General features: G+C 47.1%; 1 protein-coding gene across 1 annotated transcript in view; it reads right to left on the bottom strand.

The window, feature by feature from the left end:
* LOC140203783 (neuronal PAS domain-containing protein 3-like) overlaps positions 1 to 24,369 on the bottom strand; it is a 765,293-nt gene that overhangs the window by 133,104 nt on the left and 607,820 nt on the right. The window contains exons 7-8 of the mRNA XM_072269856.1: positions 18,125 to 18,240; positions 4,666 to 4,859 (exon numbers count right to left, since the gene is read on the bottom strand). Coding sequence (XP_072125957.1) covers positions 4,666 to 4,859; positions 18,125 to 18,240 — 310 coding nt within the window. The remainder of the gene's footprint in view (positions 1 to 4,665; positions 4,860 to 18,124; positions 18,241 to 24,369) is intronic.

The raw sequence follows: 24,369 nt of genomic DNA, 5'->3' as shown, positions 1-24,369 counted from the left end.
GAGAGAGGGAGCCAGGCAATTGAACGTATACAGGTGGAGTGACAGAAAGACAGTTAAAAAGGCAGCTGGCGGTTAAATAAGACAGGGCGACAGGAGGAGTAGCAGAAGGAGAGATTAAATTCATGATAGGATCAAGGGAAAAGTTAAGACATGCTTACCACAAAGAAAGACTTGCATTTGCATAGCGCCTTTCAGCATGACCGATAGCCAAGCAAATCCTTTTGAAAGATGACCAGTGTTGAACAGTAGCGAATAGCATCCGCCCCATCACTGCCCGGCGGCATCCACAGGGGTTAGTGTGAACATGTCAGTCAGGAGCAGGGGAAGGGCATTAGGCTACTCAAACATGCCCTGCCTTTCAGTGTGACCACGGCTGGTCTGCCTCAGATGTCATCTCCCTCCCCTGTGTGAGTTGACGGGTCACACAGGACCGAAACATTCCCTTCTGCCCTTCATGTCCCTGTTGACCACTTGGCCCAATGATACTCATCCCGTTTACTTGTATTAGGATGATATTGTAGAGTAGATGGCACTGGGCCAATTCTGAAGAGTGTGGGGTGACTTCATTGAAATCTATTGAATGTTGAAACGCCTCGATAGAGTGGATGTTTCCTATGGTTGGAGGAGTCTCAGACCAGAGGACACAGCCTCAGAATGGAAGGGTGTCCTTTTAGAATGGAGATGAGGAGGAATTTAAGGCAGAGGTTGATAGATCCTTGACTGGTGAGGGCATGAAGGGATGGGGGGGCAGGCTGAAGGTAGGAGATTAGGGCTGAGAGGGAAAATTGGATCAGCAGATGCCTAATTCTGCTCCTATATCTAATGGGCTTATGACAAGAAGCATAGTGTTCAACATAGAAGCATAATTGTCCAACTTTCATGTTGATAGTGCTGCCAACTTTAATTCTGGAGTTCACTTGGCCCACGTCAGGTGGGTGGCCATTTTGTTTTGGGGTCCTTTTCGAACGGAGATGAGGAGGAATTTCGTTAGCCAGAGGGTGGTGAATCTGTGGAACCCACGGCCATAGGCAGCTGTGGAGGCCAAGTCATTGGGTATATTTAAGGCAGAGGTTGATAGATACTTGATTAGTCAGGGTATGAAGGGGCCAATTTCTCCCCAAGCCTCAATTCCTCTAATCCAGGCAACACCCCAGTGAGTCTTCTCTGCACCATCTCCAAAGCATTCACATCCTTCCTATAATGTGGCAACCAGAAATGTACAATATTCTAAGTGTGGCCTGACCAGTGCTTTGTACAGTTGCATCGTAACCACTATTCCCTCTAAGACAGTGGTCCCCAACCACCGGGCCGCGAGGAACGATATGATTTGGCAATATGAAACGATATGAGTCAGCTGCACCTTTCCTCGTTCCCTGTCACGCACTGTTGAACTTGAAATAACCAACCAAATCATACCAAGTAACACATAAAACCTAACATAACAGTAACATATAGTAAAACCAAGAATGATATGATAAATACACAGTCTATATAAAGTAGAAATAATGTATGTACAGTGTATCAGAAGCGGGAAGATTAAAAACTGATATGTAGAAAAAAAATTGGCATGTACATGCATGCGCACATCATATATGCGCACGTCACGTATGCGCACACAGGTGACCGCGCAAGGCTTCATGGTCATGGTAGTCTTTCTCGGGGTAAACACAAGGGCCCTGTATTTGACTGCTACTTTTGTCCCTTATTTGGGAGTGAGAAAGTTGGCAACCCTACTTGAACACTACCCCACCGTCGGCTGGTCCGCAAGAATATTGTCAACATTAAACTGGTCCGCGGTGCAAAAAAGGTTGGGGACCCCTGCTCTAAGATGTGCGGCCGCACAGTAACCAAAATGCTCCCTCGCACATAGCCTTAGTTGCCACACCAGCTGGAATTTTCTTTTACATCATGTTTTGTTAATGTGCCACATAGTTTTCAGACCGTGTACAAATTTCCTGGTTGGTCTGTGCAGCTGCAAAACAAAAATTCGCTCATTCCATATTTCTCTGCATCTTTTAATAACTTACACTCAGTGACCATTTTATCAGGTACAGCTGCTTGTTAATACATTTATCTAATCAGCCAATCATGCGGCAACAGCTCAATGCATAAATGCATGGAGAGGGGAGGGAGCGGGAAGCACCAGACAGACGTTCTGTAATGATCAGTAAACCAAACGTTTGGAATCAAATGAGCTTGCCTGGTGTCTCAGGGCTGGGTGTGTCAGCACCTGTGCCACCTACCCCTGGCACTCCTTCTCTGCCACCTGTCCCACCCCCCTCCCGTGGTGCTCCACCCTCACCATCCCTAACATCCTTTGCTCTCGCCAGATTTACAAAACAGTACGTAAATGAAACAACATTCTTCCAGCTCATGGTGTACCCACAATATATACGGTATATCACACACTGTGCATACAGAACTGTGCAAAATTCATAGGCTCGCTGTACTAGTGACGAGACCTCGGTGGTGACAGGGTATTCATCAGTCTCACAGCCTGAGGGAAGAAGCCGTTAGCCATTCTCGTACCTCCTCCCTGACGGCAGTTGGTCAGAGAGATGGAGGGATGAGTGGCAGGGTTTGGGCCGGAGGTCACTCCCCGTGGGAAGCTGTGTCGGGCCAGAGGTTGATCCCCATGGCAGGCTGCTTCTCCGCAGATGGAGACCCCACAGAAGGACTGAGTTCGAGCTGTCGCTCCCCTCGATGCTTTCGAATTTCCCAGACATAGGTGATTATCGATTTATATGGGCCTCCTTCAGTTTGTCCTTTCTTTTTGCCAATCAGCCGGTGGGTGATATGTTACTTTTTTGGGTGGGGCAGGAGTTAGGTGTTTGGTGTTATTGTCACCGTTTTTTTTTTGCATGGCAGGGTCTTGGTGTTTGGGGAGAGGGAGTTTGATGATTTAGCTGCCATGTATGGGTGGGCGATCTCTTAGTTTTTGTGCGAGGGAGATTGGCGTGGGGTTTGGAGTTTGCGAGTTCTTTTTCGTGCAGGAGAGGGACCTCAATGACTTCATTTTTTTCCCTGTGTCTCATGGCTATCTGGAGAAGACAAATCTCAGAGTTGTATTCTGCATACATACTTTGACAATAAATGAACCTTTGATAAACAACGCTCCTGGTAAATGTAACCAACACCCCTATTGTGAATGCTCTGCTGGATCTTGTGATACTTTGATCCAGATTGTCTTCAGAAGTCAAGAGGGAGATGTACATCTTGTGATTATAGCCAATTTTAAGGGTGTTCACAACTAATATTAATCGACTTACTCCACTGTAAGGAAGGAAGAGAACAAAGATGTCATGGTCATCTTATGGCAGAGATGAGGAGGAATTTTATTAGCCATAGTGTAGTGAATCAGTGGACTTCATTGCCACAGACAGCTGTGCAGACCAAGTTATTGAGCACGTTTCATTTTGGGTGGCGGGAGAAGATACGACTCCAGCAAAGGAAGTATAAGGCACTCTTCCCCTCCAGGAGGCTGCAGGTCACCCTTGGACAAGTTGTATTTAAAGAGGCAGTGCTAACTTTTTGTTTGCTTAGTTGTCCTGATCCTTGCCTCATGAAGTTCCGGCCGAGTTATTGCAAGTTGTCCCAGACCTTGTAAATGTTGTTGTAAAATTCCTGGTTTAAAGTGAGATTTAATTGGAACCTGAGGGGCAACATTTTCCCTCCCAGAGGGTGGTCAGTATATGGAATGAGCTGCCGGAGGAAGTGGCTGAGACAGGTACAGTAATGACATTCGAAAGACATTTGGACAGGTAAATGGATAGGAAAGGTTTAAAGAGTTATGGGTCAAATGCCATCAAATAGACTTAGTATTGGGAATCTTGGGCAGCATGGACCAGGTGGTTTCTGAGTTCTGTGGCTTTGATCCTCGAACTCAGGAGTTCCTGACCTGGGATCCACAAACTCTTGCTTAATCGGTCCATGGTTTGAAGAAGGCCAGGAACACCAGCTCCAAGAGGAGCACAACCTTGTCGAGGTTTGGAGGCTTGCGTGCCTCAATGACCCGGAGAGCTCTGCTGGCTGGAGTCAGGGCTTTATGCTTTGGCTCCCGGTGGGGTCACCCATGCCAAACAGGTCAAAGGTCAGAGGCCAGGCTGGGGGTAATCCTCTGGTCCTCCAGGTTCGGGGGTTCAGCTCAGGGCTAACGACCCTGACTGGTCAAAAAAACAATTGTTATGTAAACAGCAATGAAGAATCCTTCTACATCTGAGTGCGATGGTATTCCTGAGTCTCCACCCGGGACTTGCGTGATGAGAGCAGTGAAAACTGAGAGGAAGCTACTGACACGATGAAGGAAGCCCTGAATCCGACAGAGATGGAGGATCTTTATTGCTGCCCTAAACGCCAGTGACATGACAGGTAGTAAGAAGATAAAAAAGGTTCTTATTCTAATTCAGGTGTTTCCAACCTGGGGCTCACAGACCCCTTGTATAAAAGAGGTTGGAGTCTAACTGGATAATAGTTGGAATAGACACACCTTTGACAATTACCAGGTGGACAGCAAGAGGGAGAGACAAGAGTATCAGATCTATGGAGCAGAAAGCAGATGCGATGGGATACATCATGGTTGTAGAGCTCTTGTGGTCCGAGCGAGCTCCCCGCAGTATCGCCCTCCTGCACTGCATTCTGACCCCCTGCCGCTGCACAGCTACTGACCTGTTCTCACAGTAGATGATCTGAAGGTCGAGGCTGACCCTGGAGACGAACATGTGGCACTCAATGCGCACCTCGTTGATGGTGGAAGGAGGGAGCGTGTGGGCCAGGGCCACCATCCCCATGAACTTGGTGGGGACGGCACGGGCGTGGGGCAGCGATATCCGCGGCCTCAGGCGACCGGTGACATGAATGACCTGAAAGGGGAGAGGGAAGTTAATGGGAGAGTGCCCGCTGTCTGCAAGGAGTTTGTTTGCCCTGTGGCCACATGGGCTTCCTCCTGGCCGAGACCCTTCATTGCCACCTGTTTATTGGTGCACCCCCAGTCCATCCGCCACAACAGACGGGATCTCCCGGTTGCCACCCACTTCGACTCTGCTTCACATTCCCCTTCGGATATGCCCATACATGGCCTCCTTTACTGCAATGATAAGGCTAAACTCAGGTTGGAGGGGCAACACCTCATATACCGTGTAGGTAGTCTCCAGCCCCTTGGTATGAACATAGAATTCTCCAACTTCCGGTAATTCCATCCCCCTCCCTTCCTCTATCCCTATGTCACTCTGCCCCCTCCCCCCTCCCTTCCTCTATCCCTATGTCACTCTGCCCCCTCCCCCAGCTGCCTATCACCTCCCTCATGGTTCCACCTCCTTCTACTACCCATTGTGCTTTCTTCTATTCTTTCTTCACCTTTCCTGCCTATCCCCTCCCTGCCTCCCCTCCCCCACCCCTTTATCTTTCCCCTTACTGGTTTTTCACCTAGAACTTACCAGCTTTCTCCTTCCCACCCTCCCCCACCTTCTTTATAGGGCCTCTGCCCCTTCCCTCTTCAGTCCTGATGAAGGGTTCCGGCCCAAAACGTTGACTGATCGTTTCCACGGATGCTGCCCGACCTGCTGAGTTCCTCCAGCGTGTTGTGAGTGTTGATTTGACCCCAGCGTCTGCAGAGTATTTTGTGTTTATGAATTGCCACCTGTTTATTACATAGATGCTGCCTGACCTGCTGAGTCCCTCCAGAATTTTGTGTGTGTTACGAAGGGGAATATCTTTGTTCTTCTCTTGGTGGGATTTAGAACAACCCAGTACTGGAACAGACCTTTCAACCCAACACACTATTCTGATACGATCAAACTAATGACACCCAACACATTCTGCATCCCTCCACCCAGGGAGTTGTGAGCTCAGTCAGCTCCATCATGGATACCAGCCTCCGTAGTATCCAGGACATCTTCAAGGAGCGATGCCTCAAAAAGGCAGCGTCCATCATTAAGGACCCCCACCACCCAGGACATGCCCTCTTCTCATTGTTACCATCAGCACCCCGAAGGCACACACTCAGAGATTCAGGAACAGCTTCTTCCAATTTCTGAATGGATATTGAACCCACGAACACTACCTTACTACTTTTTCAATTTCTATTTTTGCATGATTTTTTAATACTTTTCATAAAGTGAATTAATGTACTTTTACCAAAGTTGTATTTTAATCCTTTGTACTTTTACCAAACTTGTTTATTTTTCATGGTATGTGGTGTTCATCCTGACTCAGTGGCAGAAATTGGTATAGCAGCTAAACTAATGGTTCATCGCCTTCCTCATTTGTCATTGGCTAAGTGTTAGCATCTTACCTACGTGATATAATTGTGCAACCATTGATTGGTTTAGACTATCTAAGGAATTTTCCTTATCTTAGCTATAAAAGTGATGGATTTTTCAGAGGCGCTATCTTTTTGTCTTTGTATTCTTTGCTGTTCATTTACCTCTTGGCATTGTTTCTCAGCTCTTTATTTAGTATGTTTAGCATTTGTGTGTTTGTACTTCAAAATAAATGATCGTTAGAATTAAGACTGCTTGCCATTCCTGTTTCCCGGAAGAACCCTGTGGATTAGAAAGTAATCAGAGAGCCGGCAGAGTTTTTCAAACACCTCTGGCAAATCTGACCCCACCACCACCCACGGCAGTACACACCACTCTCTACGTAAAAAAAAACCTGCCCCTCATATCTCCTTTGAACTTACCCCATCACTTTAAATATTCCATCTCTGATTATTAGACATTTCAACTCTGACAAATGGATTCTGACTCTCAACTCTATATTAGTCTCTCATAATTTTATAAACCTCAAATCAGATCTTTCCTCAGTCTCTGTCGCTCCAGAGAAAGCCATCCAAGTTTGCTAGACCTCCCCACATAGCACCTGGCCTCTAATTCAGACAGCATGCTGGAGAACCTCTTCTGCACCCTCTCCAAAACCTCCACGCTCTCCAAAACCTCCACGCCCCTCCTATAAAGTGGGAGGGGGGGGTGACCAGGTCCCTGCGCTGCCTGTGAGGGGTTTGTACGTTCTCTCCGTGACTGCGTGGGTTTTCTCTGGCTGCTCTGGTTTCCTCCCACAGACCGAAGACGTAGGTTAATTGGTCATTGTGAATTGTCCTGCAATTAGGCTCGGGTTGAATCGGGGGACTGCTGGGCAGTGCGGCGCGAAGGGCCTTTTACAAGCTGTATCACAATTTTAAAAAAATGAATGCAGTACTCTGGGTGCAGCCTACCCAGAGTTTTATAAAGCTTCAACACAACTTCCTGACCTTGAACTCCATAACACGGGAGGTCAGCATCCTGACTAAACCATTTCCCAACGATGTGGGAAAGAGCATAACTTGGAATCATAGAGTAATGTTTGCAGGCTTTCAGCTTGCACTCATTCACCCTGCCACAAGGGGGCAGGCACGCCCCACCATATGAAGCCTTCGAATGTTTTATATAAAGGATATTTGCCCCAAATTAATTTTCTTTAGATCTTTTTTCCTTATGGACCATAACGATTTCAATGGCCATGAGCTCTCCATCCGTATTTCTGATCACATTCTTAGAAGTGCAGTTCTTTTTTTTTCTGTAACCTTTCATGACTGAGAGGCGGAAAGTGCGACTATGTTGGAGAGCATTTTAATTGGCACAGTGGAGTGGTTAGCAGCGCCACTATCCCACAGTGCCAGTGACACCGGTTCGATTCCGACCTCGGGTACTGTCTTTGTGGAGTTTTCACGCTCTCCCTATGACCTCCACCTCCTGCCCCCTCTCCCCCGGGTGCTCTGGTTTCCTCTCCAAGGATGTGGACATAGAACATAGAATAGTACAGCATAGTACAGGCCCTTCGGCCCACAATTTTGTGTTGACCCTTAAACCCTACCTCCCAATATCCCCCACCTTAAATTCCTCCATATACCTGTCTAGCAGTCTCTTAAATTTCACTAGTGTATCTGCCTCCACCACTGGACTGGTGAGTTAATTAATTAATTAATCCCCAGTGTGTAAGGGGCTGGTAGAATTTAGGGAGAGATGATGAGAATGTGGAGAGAATAATTGACATCTGCACTATTGTGCGAAGTGTTAGACACACACACACACACACACACACGCGCACACATGCACACATATAGGACTTCTGCACAGTACTGTAGTAATTTTATGTATTTGCACTGTACTTCTGTCACAAAAAAAACAAATTTCATGCCATATGTGAGTGATGATAAACCTGATTCTGATCTGGGTCTCTATTGTGGACTGAGAGTGGGAAGGGGGCAGGGAGAGGGGAATCACGGTTGGGAAAAGGGGAAGGGAGAGGGGGGGGAGAGGGAGGCACCAGAAAGACATTCTGTAATGATCAATAAACCAATTGTTTGGCATCAAATGACTTTGCCTGGTGTCTCAGGGCTGGGCACCCGCGCCAACTCCCCCCACCCCTGGCACTTCTTCCCTGCCACCTGTCCCACCCACCTCCCCCGGCGTTCCACCCTCATCATTCCCAACATCCTTTGCTCCCGCCAGACTTACAAACTTGCTCTCTGCTCCACGTTGACAAATACAGTCCTGTGCAAAAGTTTTCGCTCTCCCCCTCTCTCTCCCTCTCTCCCTAAGATTTTCTGCACGGTGCTGTACTTGGTGGGCCGAAGGATATGTTTGTGCTGTCACTCTCCGACTTTCCGCCTTTCCTTCCTTACCGTGGAGCTCTGTAGCTTTATGACATACCGTCAGTTCCCAAGAGAGGGATGGGAGTGACAACCTTTCCAAAGGTACAGAGAGCTTTTGGCACATTGGCCATCTTAAATTAGGACACTGACTTCAGGAGGTGGGATGATGTGTTAAAGGTAAGTGGACGGGGTCAGCAGCTTTAAATTGCTCGGAGTTACCGTCTCAGAGGACCTGTCCAGGTCTTAGCGCTAAGTGCAGTTACGAAGAAAACTTCCTTACAAGTTTGCAAATATCCTGCATGACGTCTAAAACTTTGACAAACTTCTATAGATACGCAGCACAGAGTATATTGACTGGCTGCATCACAGCTTGTTATGGAAACACCAATACCCCTGAACAGAAAATCCTTCAAAAAGTAGTGGATTTGGCCCTCCCCACCATTGAGCACACCTGCATGAAACACTGTCACAGGAAAGCAGCATCCATCATCAGGGAGCCCCACCACCCAGGACATGCTCTCTTCTCACGGCTGCCATCAGGAAGGAGGTACAGGAGCCTCAGGACCCACACCACCAGGTTCAGGAACAGTTATTACCCCTCAGCTATGAACCAGTGGGGATAACTTCATTCAACTTCACTTGCCCCGTCACTGAATTGTTCCCAAATCCTCTGGACTCACTTTCAAGGACTCTTCATCTTGTGCCCTTGATATTTATTGCTTATTTATTTTTTTTTACTTATCTGTGTTTGCACAGTTTTGACTTTTGCACACCCTGTGGAGAGCAGTCTTTCGTTGATGCTATTATGATTCTTCGATTTACTGAGTATGCCCACAGGAAAACGAATCTCAGGTTTGTATACGGTGACGTATACTGTATATACTTTGATCATAAATTTATTCTGAACTTTGAAGATGTTGGCGAGGCCAAATTGTGCGATTCTGGTCACCTATCTACAGGAGAGATATGAAGAAGTTTGAAAGTGCAGAGAAGATTTACGAGGACGTTGCCGGGACTTGAAGGCCTGAGTGATAGGGGAAGGTTGAAAAGGTTAGGACTTTATTCTCTGGAGCGCAGGGGAATGAGACGTTCAACATCAGTTATACTCGTCACGCGTACATTGAAAAATCAAAACATCCAGGGAAACGCGTTGTTTGCGTTAGAGACCAGCACAGTTTGACGATGGGCTGGAGCAGCTCGCAGTTCTCGCCTTGCCTCCAGTGACAACATAGCATGGCCACAACCTACTACCCATATGTGTTTGGACTGTGGGAGGAAACTGGAGCACCCGGAGGAAACCTGGGAGAACATACAAACTCTGTACGGAAAGCGGCAGGAATTGATCCCTGACTCCTGAATGATGAAGGGTATGCCTTCTTCACTCTGAGGTTGGTGAGAGTGTGGAATGAGCTGCCAGCAGAAGTGAGTTTAATTGTAACATTTAGGAGAAGTTTGGATAGGCTTACAAAAAGTGATTCCAGGATTAAAAGGCTTATCATTTGAGGAATGTTTGATGGCTCTGGGCCTGGGGTTCAGAAGAATGAGGGGTGGGGTTGGGACCTCACTGAAACCTATCAACTGTTGAAAGGCCTCGACAGGGTGGATGTGGAGAGGATGTGGGGGAGTCTAAGACAGGAGGACACAGCCTCAGAGGGATGTTCTTATAGAATGGAGATGAGGAAGAATTTCTTTAACCAGGGAGTAGTGAATTTGTGGAATCCATTGCCACAGGCAGCTGTGGAGGCCAAGTGATTGGGTGCATTTAAGGTGCAGGTTGATAGATTCTTGATTGGTCAGGGCATGAAGGGATACAGGGAGAAGGCAGGAGATTGGGGCTGAGAGGGAAAATGGATCAGACATGATGAAATGGCAGAGCAGACTCGACGGGCCAAATAGCCTAATTCTGCTCCTATATTTTGTGGTCTTATGGCACATGAGTAAGAGGTATGGAAGGCCATGGGCTAGGTGCAGGTAGATGGATTGGAATAGCATGGGCTAGATGGGCTGACCCGCCTGTTTCTCGGCTGTAGTGCTCTATGACTCTATATCCCTGAGTGTTTCAAAGAGTGAGCCGGTAAGAGCTATCATCCTTCACGCCCACTTGGCCAGCCGAGCCTTTTACTGTGATGGTTTTCCAACTATCTAACCATTCAATCCATATACCCCTTGACGCAAACATCTATTAAACATCTAAGTCTCCAAAGACTTCCAAGGGTCTTAATTCCTTGGATTAATCCCAAGGGAAAGGGGTCTAAAAATTAGACAATGCAGTTTTAATCCCCAGTAGAGATGTCTAAAACTAGGGACACTGATTTTATCCCATGGTTCATTATGCACTGTGTTGTATGATAGGGGTGATTACAGTCTTTGACCAGCTTGTTCTTGGCAAATTTTTCCACAGACGTGGTTTGCCATCGCCTTCTTCTGGGCAGTGTCTTTACAAGATGGGTGACCCCAGCCATTATCAATACTCTTCAGAGATTGTCTGCCTGGTGTCAGTGGTCGCATAACCAGGACTTGTGATCTGCACCGGCTGCTCGTACGACCGTCCGCCACCTGCCCCCATGGGTTCACATGACCCTGATCGGGGGCTAAGCAGGTGCTACACCTTGCCCAAGGGTGACCTGCAGGCTAGCGGAGGGAAGGAGCGTCATACGCCTCCTCTGTAGAGACTTATCTCCACCCCACCACCCCAGTGGTAACGGTGTTTAATACCAGACGGCACTGATTGAAGGTGAGAAGATTAAAAGAGGACCTGAGGCCATGGAGAACGTAGAACATTGCAGCACAGTACAGGCCATTCGGCCCACAACATTGTGCTGACACTTTAACAGACGCTAAGATATATATAAAACGCTTTTCTCCCACAAAGCCCTCCATTTTTCTTTCATCCAGATGCCTATCTTAGATGTCCCGAATGTATCTGCCTCTACCACTTCCCCTCGCAGGGTGGTCCCTGCACCCACTAATTTCCGTGTAAAAACCTACCCCCCCAAATACTTCCCTCCAAACATCTCAAACGTACCCACCTGGGATCACCTATCACCTTTGAGTTATCCTCCCTCCCCTCCCCATAACATTTCTATTCTTGCATCTGCCCCCTTGTTTTCCAGTCCTGAAGAAGGGTCACAGGAAGAGATAATGGCTGGGGACCACCCGTCTGGTGAAGACACTGCCCGGAAGAAGACGATGGCAAACCACTTATGTAGAAAGATTTGCCAAGAACAATCGTGGTCACGGAAAGACCCTGACCGCCCACGTCCTACAACACGGCATGGAAGGCGTGATCATATGCAGAGCTGGCAGCTTGTGAGGGGAGACAATTACAATTCTCAACAATGTTGTTATCTGAAGCTACCTTAGTGCGTTATTTGAAATTCGAAGAATATTGTCATTCCTAATGTCACAGCCTCGGGAGGTCCCAGCATGCCTCACAGATAATGAGTGCTTCAGGAAACGCAATCACTATCGCCATGGCAACGGCCGTATGTGCACAGCAAGATCCCACTGTGATAATGATTGGATTGCGTGTCATAGTTATGCTGGTCGGTGACACTAGAGTAGCTGACGGTGGTTATCAGGAGTTACAGAGGGCTGAGGAATGGCAAACGCAGTTTAATTCTGATAGATAGGAGGTGTTGCATTGTGGGTAAACTGCTGAGGTCAGGACTTTCAGAGTGAATGGTGGTGATGGGAGGGGTGGCGGTGTTGCTGTGGAGTGTTGTAGAACAGTGGGACCCAGGAATGTAAGTGGCCAAATCTGAGTGAGAATTGGGTTTACTGTCAGTCTTGCAGGTGGTGCAGCAGTTAGCGAGATGCTCTAACAGAGTCCCTCCAAGAGGACCACAACGTTGTCATTGGGTTTGGAGGCTTGCGTGCCTCAGTGACCTGGAGAGCTGTGCTGGCTGGAGTCAGGGGTTCATGCTTTGGCTGTTGGTAGGGTCACCCATGCCAAACAGGTCAAAGGGTGGAGGCCAGACTAAGAGTGGTCCACCGGTCCTCCAGGTTCGGGGATTCAGCTCAACCCTGATTGGTAAAACAAAACTGTTACAGAAACAGCAACAAAATATATTTCTACATCTGAGTGCAACGGTATTCCTCAGTCTCTACAAGAGACTGGCATGACTGACAGGAGTGAAAACTGAGAGGAAGCTACTGACACGATGAAGGAAGCCCTGAACACCACCAGAGATGGAGGACCTTCATTGCTGCCCGAAACACCAGCGGTGTCACGGGGAGTAGGTAAGTATTACAGAGTCAGCGACCCAGATTCAATTCCCATCTTTTGTACATTCTCATCCTGACCGCTTGGGTTTCCTCCGGGTACTCTGGTTTCCTCCCACATTCCAAAGGCATTGGTTAGTCGGTCACATGGGTGTAATTGGGTGGTGTAGTCTCTTTGGGCTGAAGGGCCTGTTACCGTGATGTATCTCTAAATAAAAACTAATAGCAGGACACGTTGTCCTGGGTGAAGAACCTGTTAGTCACGCTGGTCTACATCAGCCAGGGCGTTGAGTATAGAGGCTGTGCTGTTACGTTTCAGTTGGTGGGACCGCGTTTGGAATATTGTTATGGTGTCGCTCACCAGGCTATAGGAAATACGTCATTACGCTGGAAGAATTCAGAGGAGCGCTGGGTGTTTGATATTTTTCTTTGAACGGGTTGAAATGGCTGCATCACAGCCTGGTAATGGAAACAGCAATGTCTTTGAATGGAAAATCAAAGGCAGATTCAGCCCCGGTACGTCACAGGTAAAGCCCTCCCTGCGCATCTACGTGAAACGTTGTCGTAGGAGAGCTGCATCCATCATCCGAGATCCCCACCACCCCCCAGGCCATGCTCTCTTCTCGCTGCTGGCACCAGGTACAAGAGTGTCAGGACTCAAACCACCAAGTCTAAGGACAGTTACTACCCCTCTACCTTATGGCTCTTGAACAAAAGGGGATAACTACACTCAATTTCACTTGCCCATCCATTGAGATGTTCCCACAACCAATGATCTCACTTTAAGGACTCTTTATCTCATGTTCTCGTTATTTATTGCTATTTATTTATATTTGATTTTACACAATTTATTGTCTCCTGCAGTCTGGTTGATCTTTTATTGATCCTTGTTATAGTTACTATTCTATAGATTTGCTGAGTATGCCCACAGAGAAATGAATCTCAGGGTTGTATGTGGGTATGTACTTTGATAATAAAATTTACTTTGAACTTTGGTGTTTCTTTGTTTTGTGGCTGTCTGTGAGGAAGATGAATCTCAGGGTTGTATTCTGAACACGTACTTTGATAATAAATGTACTTTGACTTTGAGGAGTCTTACAGCGAGTTGCCAGGAATTGAGGTTTTGAGTTTATGGAGAGATAGGTCGAACAAGTTGGAACTTTATCCATTGGAGTGTAGGATACTGAGAGGAGCAGGAGGAATAGATTTATAGATAGATAGATAGATAGATATGTTTTATTGATCCGGAGGGAAATTGGGTTTCATTACAGCCGCACCAACCAAGAATAGAGCATAAATATAGCAATACAAAAACCACAAACAATCAACAACAAAATGCAAACTATGCCAGATGGAAAATAAGTCCAGGACCAGTCTATTGGCTCAGGGTGTCTGACCCTCGACGGGAGGAGCTGCACGTTCGATGGCCACAGGCAGGAATGACCTCCCGTGCCACCCAGTGTTGTATCATGGTGGAATGTGGCCGAAGTCCAACAGTAAAAAGTTCAATATCCGGTCTGCAAACACGTTCCTCAATCGTAATATGACCCGGATTGCACCATTTAGGATGGAAATGAGGAGAAACTGCTTTTAGACCATATCAGAACAGAATTAGGATATAGGATATAGGAACAGAATTAGGCCATTTGGCCCATCGAGTCCGCTTCACCATTTCATCATGGCTGATCAATTTTCCCTCTCGGCCTCATTCTTCTTCCTCCTCCCCGCATCCCTTCATGCCCCGACTAATCAAGAATCTATCAACCTCTGCCTTAGATATACCACAGCTGCCTGTGACAATGAACACAATGAACTACTCTCTGGCTAAAGAAATTCTTCCCCAACTCCGTTCTAAATGGACGTCCTTCTATTTTGAGCCCTGGTCCTCGACTCCAGCACTGTAGGAAACATCCCCTCCACATCCACTCTATCAAGGCCTTTCAGTATTCGGTAGGTTTCAATGAGGTCACCCCTCACTCTTCTGAATTCCAGTGAGTAGAGGCCCCCAGCCATCAAACGCATCCCCTCACTCTTCTGAATTCCAGTGAGCAGAGGCCCCCAGCCATCAAACGCATCTCATTTTCCCAGAGAGCGGTGAACCTGTGGAATTCTCTGCCCAGGGAAGCAGTTCAGGCTATCTTGTTAGATATATTTAAGACACAGTTAGATAGATTTTTGCATAGCAGGGGATCTAAGGATTACGGGGAAACGGTTGGTGGGTGGGACAGAGTCCATGATGAAATCAGCCATGAACGTATTGAACGGTTGAACAGGCTCGGTGGGCCAAATAGCTGACTCCTGCCCATATGTCCTTTGTACAGCTGTGTACAAAAGTATGAGGGACATAGACAAGGTGAATGCACTCAGTTTATTCGCAGGGTTGGGGAAAACAAGAACTAGAGGGGATAGGTTTAGGGAGACAGGGGAGAGATTTAATAGGGAGCTGAGGGGTGACTTTTTCACCCAGAGGGTGATCTGTCTGTGGAACGAGCTTCCAGGGGGAGCGAACAGCATTTGAAAGACATTTGGACAGGTCTGTGGGTAGGAAAGGTTAAAGGAATCTGGGGCAATGCAGGCAAGTGGGATCAACCGAAATGGGAATTTTGTCAGTATGGACTAGGTGTCTCTGTGAATGACTTCATGACCCGTACAACTGTGCAGTACAGCTGTTCACTCACAGCTCCGGTGACCCTCGTTTGACCCTGACCTCTGGCGCTGTCTGCGCGGAGTTTGCACGTTTCCCCCCCCCCATGGGTTTCTTCAGTTGACCTTTAGTTCTAGTCTCATCCAAGCTGAGAGGAGAAGAACCTGCACCAATCTACATCCTTCACAATTCCGCAACCGGGGATCAATCCCTGCCACTGCCCGTAAGGAGTTTGTATGTCCTCTCTGTGACTGCGTGGGTTTCCCCTGCGTGCTTCACATGGAGTTTCCAACGGGGGCTCCAGTTTCCTCCCACCTCCCGGGGGGTGGATCGCCTGCTGTAAATAGTATCTGTCTGAGGTTAGAACATGTGGAGAGTCGAGGGGAGCGCGTGGGGATTCATTGGGACAGAAGATTCAGAAAGGCTGAAAGCACGAAATGCAATGAGCGAAAATAATTTTGTTCTGCAAGTATTCTAGTAGAGCTGAAATGGAAAAGGAGAGGGGAATCTCTCCTCTAATCCCATCCCAGCTGCAGAATTTAACCGTGGGCATTTTACTAACCAGCTGCAAGGACAGCTTCTAGCCTGCTGTATCAGAATCTGAATCTGGTTTAATATCACCAGCAAATGTCATGAAATTTATTAACTTTGCGGCAGCGGTACAATGCAATGCATGATAATATTGAAAAAAAGTCATCCCTCGGTATCCGCAGGAGATTGGTTCCAGGACCCGCCCCCCCCCCCCCGCGGATACCAAGATCTGCGGATGCTCAAGTCCCTTATATAAAATGGCGTAGTATTTGCATATAACCTACGCAATCCTCCCGTATACTTTGAATCCTCTCTAGATTACTTATAATACCTAATACAATGTAAATGCTACGTAAATAGTTGTTATACTGTATCGTTTAGGGAATAATGACAAGAAAAAGAAGTGTGTGTGTGTGTTCAGTACAGACGCAAAAATCGTGATCCGCGATTGATATTTTCCATCCGCGGTTGGTTGAATCTGCTGATGCGGAACCCGCGGATACGGAGTGCTGACTGTACAGTAAATATATATTAAATAGTTAAATTAAATAAGTAATGCAAAAACAGCTAATGTGGGATTAATGCAAATCACACAGGTTTGTTCTTCACTTTCTGGTCCAAGATCCCCTCTGGCTTTGAAGGGGCTCCCTTGCAAATTTCTACAGATGTACTGTGGAGAGCATTCTAACTGGCTGCAACTCCGCCTGGTATGGGGAGAGGGGGTTACTATACAGGATCAAGGTAAGCTGTAGAAAATTGTGAACTCGGTCAGCTCCATCACGGGCACCAGTCTCTGTAGCATCCAGGACATCTTCGAGGAGTGATGCCTCACAAAAGTGGCATCCATCATTAAGGACCCCCACCACCCAGGACAGGCCCTCTTCTCATTGCTACCGTCAGGGAGGAGGTACAGAAGCCTGAAGACACACACTCAACGATTCAGGAACAGCTTCTTCCCCTCTGCCGTCCAATTTCTGAATGGACATCGAACCCATGAGCACCACCTCACTACTTTTTTATTTCTAGTTTTTCACAACTCAGAATCAGAATCAGGTTTATTATCACCGGCATGTGACATGAAATTTGTTAACTTAGCAGCAGCAGTTCAATGCAATACATAATCTAGCTGAAGAAAAATAAAATAATAATAATACTAATAAATAAATAAGTAAATCTTATTCAGTAAACTGTATACAGTATATGTATATTGAATAGATTAAAAATCACACAAAAAGCAGAGATACTATGTATTTAAAAGAAAGTGAGGTAGTGTCCAAGGTTTCAATGTTCGTTTAGGAATGGGATGGCAGAGGGGAAGAAGCTGTTCCTGGATTGCTGTGTTGTGTGCCTTCTACCTGATGGTAACAGTGAGAAAAGGGCATGTCCTGGGTGCTGGAGGTCCTTAGTAATGGACGCTGCCTTTCTGATTCACCGCTCCCTAAAGATGTCCTGGGTACTTTGCTGGCTAGTACCCAAGATGGAGCTGACCAGATTTACAATCTTCTGCAGCTTCTTTCGGTCCTGTGCTGTAGCCCCCCCACCCCCCCATACCTGACAGTGATGCAGCCTGTCAGAATACTCTCCATGCTACATCTATTGAGGTTTTTGAGGGTATTTGTTGACATACCAAATCTCTTCAAACTCCTAATGAAGTATAGTCACTGTCTTGCCTTCTTTATAATTGCATCGATATGTTGGGACCAGGTTAGATCCTCAGAGATCTGGACACCCAGGAACTTGAAACTGCTCACTCTCATCTTATTTATTTTAACTATTTTATATATATACTTACTGTAATTCATATTTTTTCTTATATTATCGTGTATTGCATTGTACTGCTACTGCTAAGTTAACAAATTTCATGACATATGCTGATGATATTAAACCTGATTCGGATTCCTGTCGGTTGAAGGGTTTCACCTCTTGGTGGAACGTTGCAGGAACCGAACAACCTCTGATTCAGTTTCACGTTCCCGCCACTGTGCCCTGCTGAACCTGCTGCACGTGCGTGCGAGCTGAGGGTGATCTCCACCGGTGTGAACGCAGCCCCTTCCCACCACAGCACTGCTGCCCTCCCCCTCCCCGCCCACAGTTACCTTGTATCCTGAAGACTTGATGTGGACCCCTCGCTTAGTCAGCGTCGACTTCATGCGGACGAAGAATGTTCGTTCTAGCGCTGCGTCCTCGGACAGGAGGCTGGGGCTGGCGGAGTCTGGGGAAGGCACACGGAGTTAGAGGTCTGATCTCTAAATGCACCGCCCACCCCAACTCACAGCCTGTCCCCAACCCCCACACTGCTATTTGATGCTCCTCCCCACCCCACTCCCAACGCCGATCAATGACACAACAGGTAGGGCTGCTGTCTCACAACTCCCGCGATCCATGTTCGATCCTGACTTCTGACGCTGTCTATGTGGAGTTTGCACGTTCTCCCTGCGGCGACGTGGGTCTTCCCGGGGTACTCCAGAGCTGTCCCACATTGCAAAGACCCACAAGATGGTTGATCGCCAAAATGATTGTTTATTTACAACTGCAGGAAATTTTTATGCAGCCTGAGAACATTGTATAAAAGAAAATTCCACCTGCGTGGCAACGAAGGCTATGTGTGGGGGAGAATTTCAGTCACTGTGTGGCTGTGCACCCGTGGAGCTTAGCAGGAACAGTGATGAGCTCTTTAATTTGGTTAATTTGTTGAAGTTGGTTTATTACTGTCACATGTACCAAGATATGGTGAGAAGCTTGTACTGCACACCGTTCATACGGATCAAATGATTACACAGTGCACTGAGGTAGTACAGGTTAAAACAACAGCAGAACACAGAATAAACTGTAACATCCTCAGAGAAAGTGCAGTGCAGGTAAACAAGAAAGTACAAGATCACAACGAGGCAGAGTGTGAGATCGAGAGTCTATCTTATCGTACAAGATCGTACATAGTCATAGTCATACTTTATTGATCCCGAGAGAAATTTGTTTTCGTTACAGTTGCACCATTAATAATTAAATAGTAATAAAACCATAAATAATTAAATAGTAATATGTAAATTATGCCAGGAAATAAGTCCAGGCCCAGCCTATTGGCTCAGGGTGTCTGACCCTCCAAAGAAGGAGTTGTAAAGTTTGATGGCCACAGGCAGGCTCTGTGTTGCATCTCGGTGGAATGAGTCTCTGGCTGAATGTACTCCTGTGCCCACCCAGTACATTATGTAGTGGATGGGAGACATTGATCAAGATGGCATGCAACTTGGACAGCATCCTCTTTTCAGACACCACCGTGAGAGAGTCCAGTTCCATCCCCACAACATCACTGGCCTAACGAATGAGTTTGTTGATTCTGTTGGTGTCTGCTACCACAGTAGGCACAGGATCGAATTTGGTAATGCGTGCTTTCAGACTTCTGTTCTGAGATCTTTTATTTGGAGACAGAGCGTGGAACAGGCTCTTCCAGCCCAACAAACCGCGCCACCCAGCAACCCACAATTTAACCTTAGCCCATTCACAGGACAATCTACAATTAATCTACTAACCAGTACGTCTTTGGATGGTGGGAGGAAGCTGGAGCACCCGGAGGAAGCCCACGCGCTCATGGGGAGAACCTAGAGACTCATTACTGACAGCGCCGGAACTGAATTCTGAACTCCGAACTCCAACTGTAATAGTGTCACGCTCACCGCTGTGCTACTGTGGCACCCTACCTTCTGCCCATTGAGAGGGGCAGGGAAGAGCGAATGTCCAAGTTGGTGGGGCCTTCTCACTGCCCCAGTGAAGCAGCCGGCATGTTCAAACTCCTCGTCCGCCCTGGAGATCCTCTCTTCTCCTGTCACCCGTCGGGCAGAAGATACATAAGCCTGAAAGCATGTACCATCAGGCTCAAGGGAACTGTCTGTCCGACAGTTATCAGACTTTTCAATGGACCTCTTGTACGATAAGATAGACTCTCGATCTCACACTCTTGCCTCGTTGTGATCTTGCACTTTATTGCTTACCTGTTACAGTTTATTCTGCGTTCGGCTATTGTTTTAAGCTGTACTACCTCAGTGCACTGTGTAATCATTTGATCCGTATGAGTGGTGTGCAATACAAGCTTCTCACTGTACCTTTGGTAGGTGTGACAGTAATAAACCAACTTCAACAGATTAACCAAGAATCGTAAACAAGAGAACATCTGCAGATGCTGGAAATCCAGAGCAACACACACAGAATGCTGGAGGAAATGAATAAATAGTTAACATTTTGGGCCGATACCTTTCATCAGGACTGAGAGGGAAGGGGGGAAGACTATGGGCTGGTAGTTCCACTTTCTTGTTTGTAAGGGTTCAACGTAGAATGGAGAGTTACCCAAAAAAGTTTTTCATCGAGTTGTAGAGTGTCATAGAAAAGCACAGCACTGAACCAGGCCATTTGGCCCATCTAGTCCATGCTGAATCTATTTCAACTTCCTAGTCCCATCGACCTGCACGGCGACTATAGTCCTCCATGCCCCTACCATCCAAGTATCAAACCAAGCTTTGCTTAAATATTGAAATCAAGCTCAAATGCTTCTGTTGGCAGCTTGTAACACACTCTCACGACCCTCTGAGTGAAGAAGTTTCCCCTCATGTCACCTTTCACCTTTAACCCATGACCTCTGGTTCTAGTTTCACCCAACTTCAGTGGAAAAACTCCATCTATACCCTCATAATTGGGCGGCACACATTCCACGTCATCCTTTATCTTCAACAATAATCCAAACAGGCTGAAAGCAGAACAAGCTGCTCTTACAGTGAAATACCTACAGCATTAAGAGTAAAGATATGAACCGGGGCACTACACGTACAATTTGGAAGGATGCTGCTCCAAACCGGACAGTAATGGCTGACGTGAGGAAGCTCTCTATGATAGCAGTGTGGAATTGCACCAGTACATTCTGGAGAAGGTAGACTTTATCAACGGCCACAAGAAGTGCTGAGCCTTTTTGGTAATGAGGGAGATATGGTTTTCCCACGAGAGGTCCTATGAAATAACAATGTCCAGAAACCTGAATGTGGAAACGTTGCTAACTGTAGAGTTGTTGCTGATGAATGGCTGGAGAGGAGATGCATTTCTCCTGAAGTTGATATGCATCTCCACGGTTTTGAGGGCATTCAGCTCCACACTTCCCCAAGAGGACCACAACCTCGTCATAAGGTTCGGAGGCTTGCGTGCCTCAATGACCTGGAGAATTATGCTGGCTGGGACCATTGGCTCTTGGTAGGGTCACCCGTGCCAAACAGGTCAAAGGGTAGAGGCCAGACTAAGAGTGGTCCACCGGTCCTCCAGGTTCGGGGGTTCAGCTCAGGGCTGACAACCCTGACTGGTCAAACAAAAAAAAAACAGCAATGAAGAATCCTTCTACATCTGTGTGAAATGGTCTGGGCAGGCAGAGATGGAGGACGTTCACTGCTACCCTAAATGCCAGCCGTGTAACAGGTAAGTCGCTCCAGGTTGCTGTGCTTGAGGTACAACGCACCAACGAGCCTTACTCGCCCACGCCCACCGATCTACGTCAGCGTGTGGCTTTCCTGTCGAAGTACCTGCCCAAGTCCCTCAGAGTCACACAGCAATACAGCACAGGTACAGGCCGTTCGGCCCAACCAGTCCATGCTGACCACGGTGGCCACGCAGCCGGTCCCAATTACCCGTGTTTGGCCCATGCCCCTCCATGCAGCTTCTTTAAACTTGAGTTCTAGGGAGAGGTTAGGACTCCCGGAGTGTGGGAGAGTGAGTGGAGATTCGGAGGAGGTATATAAAATCATGAGGGATATACAAAGAGTAAACGCAAGCAGCTTCTCCTACTGAGGTTGGGCGAGACTAGGTTAAGGAGGAACGATGAACCTGAGGGGGGTGTGGAACAAACTGCCAGTGGAGGTGGTGGATGCAGGCTCGATTTAGAAGGAGTTTGGAGACGGACGGGAGGGCTGCGGTCGATGGGACTAGGCAGAGGCCGGACGGGCTGAAGGGCCTGTTTCTGTGCGGTGGTCTGCCAAGACTCTCCGACCTCTTCTTGTTGAGAGAGGAATGCAATGCTCAAGTGAGGTTGTTGCGGGGTGAGCTTCTGGAGCCGACCTTCCCAGGTGGGTGCTCCCCCTCGCCGGCCTGTGAGGAGGCCTCTTAACCGCAGAACAGAGGGGCGTCCACTTAGAACGGAGATGAGGAGGGATTTCTTTAGCCAGAGGGTTGTGAACCTGTGGAATTCATTGCCACAGATGGGTGTTGTTGGGGGAGGGGGGAGATAGCTGTGGTGGGATACAAGTCATTGAGTATATTTAAGGAAAAGGTTGATAGATTTTTGATTAGTCAGGGTGTCAAAGGTTACGGGGAGAAGGCAGGAGAATAAACAGTTGAGGCCAATTCATTGGCTATATTTAAGAGGGAGTTAGATGTGGCTAAAGGGATCAGGGGGTATGGAGAGAAGGCAGGTACAGGGTTCTGAGTTGGATGATCAGCCATGATCATACTGAATGGCGGTGCAGGCTCGAAGGGCCGAATGGCCTACTCCTGCAGCTATTTTCTATGTTTCTATGTTTCTAATGGGGTTGAGAGGGATAATAAATCAGCTGTGATGGAACGGCAGAGCAGACGATGGCCTAATTCTGCAGCTATGTCTGATGGTCTTAATGGTTGTCTCAAAGCCAAGGATGTTAGAATTCCATCAGACATGCTGGGTAGACAGAGCAATTAAATGCTATCTTCTTCTTGGTTAAGTTACTGGATTAATAAGCAATGCCCAAACTAATGAATTGGAAACCAGACGTTAAGTACCATTAAGGGAATTTAAATCTAAGTAATTGAATCTTAAGTTAAAACAAAACCGAGCATCAGTAATGGTGGTCAGTAAATTACCATGTTTTGTTTTTAATTTGGAGATACAGTACGGTAACAGGCTATTCCTGCCCATTGAGCCCACATCGCCCAATTACACCCATCTGACCCATTAACCTCTTAACGCATACGTCCTTGGACTGTAACTGTTTATCGAGATACAGTGTGGAGCAGGCCTTTTGGGCTTTTCGGGTCTATCGGGCCTTTTCAGTCTTTCGGGTCTATCGGGCCTTTTGAGCCTTTCGGGTCTATCGGGCCTTTTGAGCCTTTCGGGTCTATCGGGCCTTTTGAGCCTTTCGGGTCTATCGGGCCTTTTGGGCTTTTCGGGCCTATCGGGCCTTTTGGGCTTTTCGGGCCTATCGGGCCTTTTGGGCCTTTCGGGTCTATCGGGTCTTTTGAGCCTTTCGGGCCCTTCGAGTTACACTGCCCAGCACTCCTCCACTTAATCCAAGCCTAATCAGGGGACAATTTACAATGACCAACTAACCTATCAACCGGCGTGTCTTTGGACTGTGGGAGGAAACCGGAGCACCCGGAGGAAACCCACGCAGTCCTTGGGAGAAACGTACAAACTCCCTACAGGGAGTGGTGGGAATTGAGCCCGGGTTTCTGGCGCTGTAATAGTGTTGCGCTAACCACTATATCGTTAAAGGAGACACAAGAGATTCAGCAGATGCTGGAAATCTTGAGGAACACACACAAAGTGTTGGGGTGGGGGGGCTCACATGTAGTAGCTACGGAGGGAAATAAACAGTTCACGATTCAGGTACAGCTTCTTCCCCTCTGCCATCCGATTCCTAAATGGACATCGAACCCGTGAACACTACCTTACTTTTTAAATATATATATTTTTTTGCATAATTTTTAATCTATTCGATATATGTATACTGCAGTTGATTTACTTATTTATTTATTATTATTTTATTTTGTTTTTTTTCTACTATATTATGTATTGCATTAAACTGCTGCTGCTAAGAACAAATTTCACGACACATGCTGGTGATAGTAAACCTGATTGTGGGATGGGACGCTTCAGCAGGGCTTTTAGTTCAAAAATGATCTGGTTTATAATCTGGTCTGGTGTATATGTGACTCCTGACCCACAGATCTGACTGGATTTCAAAATTTCCTTTTGATCTGACCTTGTGAGATACCCTGTTTGGGTGGGGAGGGGGAAGTCATTGTATTTCAAGGGGAATAAAATATAAAAACAAGGAGTTAATACTGAGGCTTTATAAGACACTAGTCAGGCTGCACTTGGAATATTGTCAAGAGTTTTGTGCCTCATATCTCAGAAAGGATGTGTTGTCATCGGAAAGGATCCAGAGGAAGTTCATGAGGATGATTCCGGGAATGAAGGGGTTAACATATGAGGAGCAAACAACAGGAATTCTGCAGATGCTGGAAATTCAAGCAACACACATCAAAGTTGCTGGTGAACGCAGCAGGCCAGGCAGCATCTCTAGGAAGAGGTACAGTCGACGTTTCGGGCCGAGACCCT

The sequence above is a fragment of the Mobula birostris genome, chromosome 10 (genome assembly GCF_030028105.1).
Source record: "Mobula birostris isolate sMobBir1 chromosome 10, sMobBir1.hap1, whole genome shotgun sequence".
Lineage (NCBI taxonomy): Eukaryota > Metazoa > Chordata > Chondrichthyes > Myliobatiformes > Myliobatidae > Mobula > Mobula birostris.
Note: the sequence above shows the minus strand (reverse complement) of the source record. Positions and strands in the feature narration are given on the sequence as shown.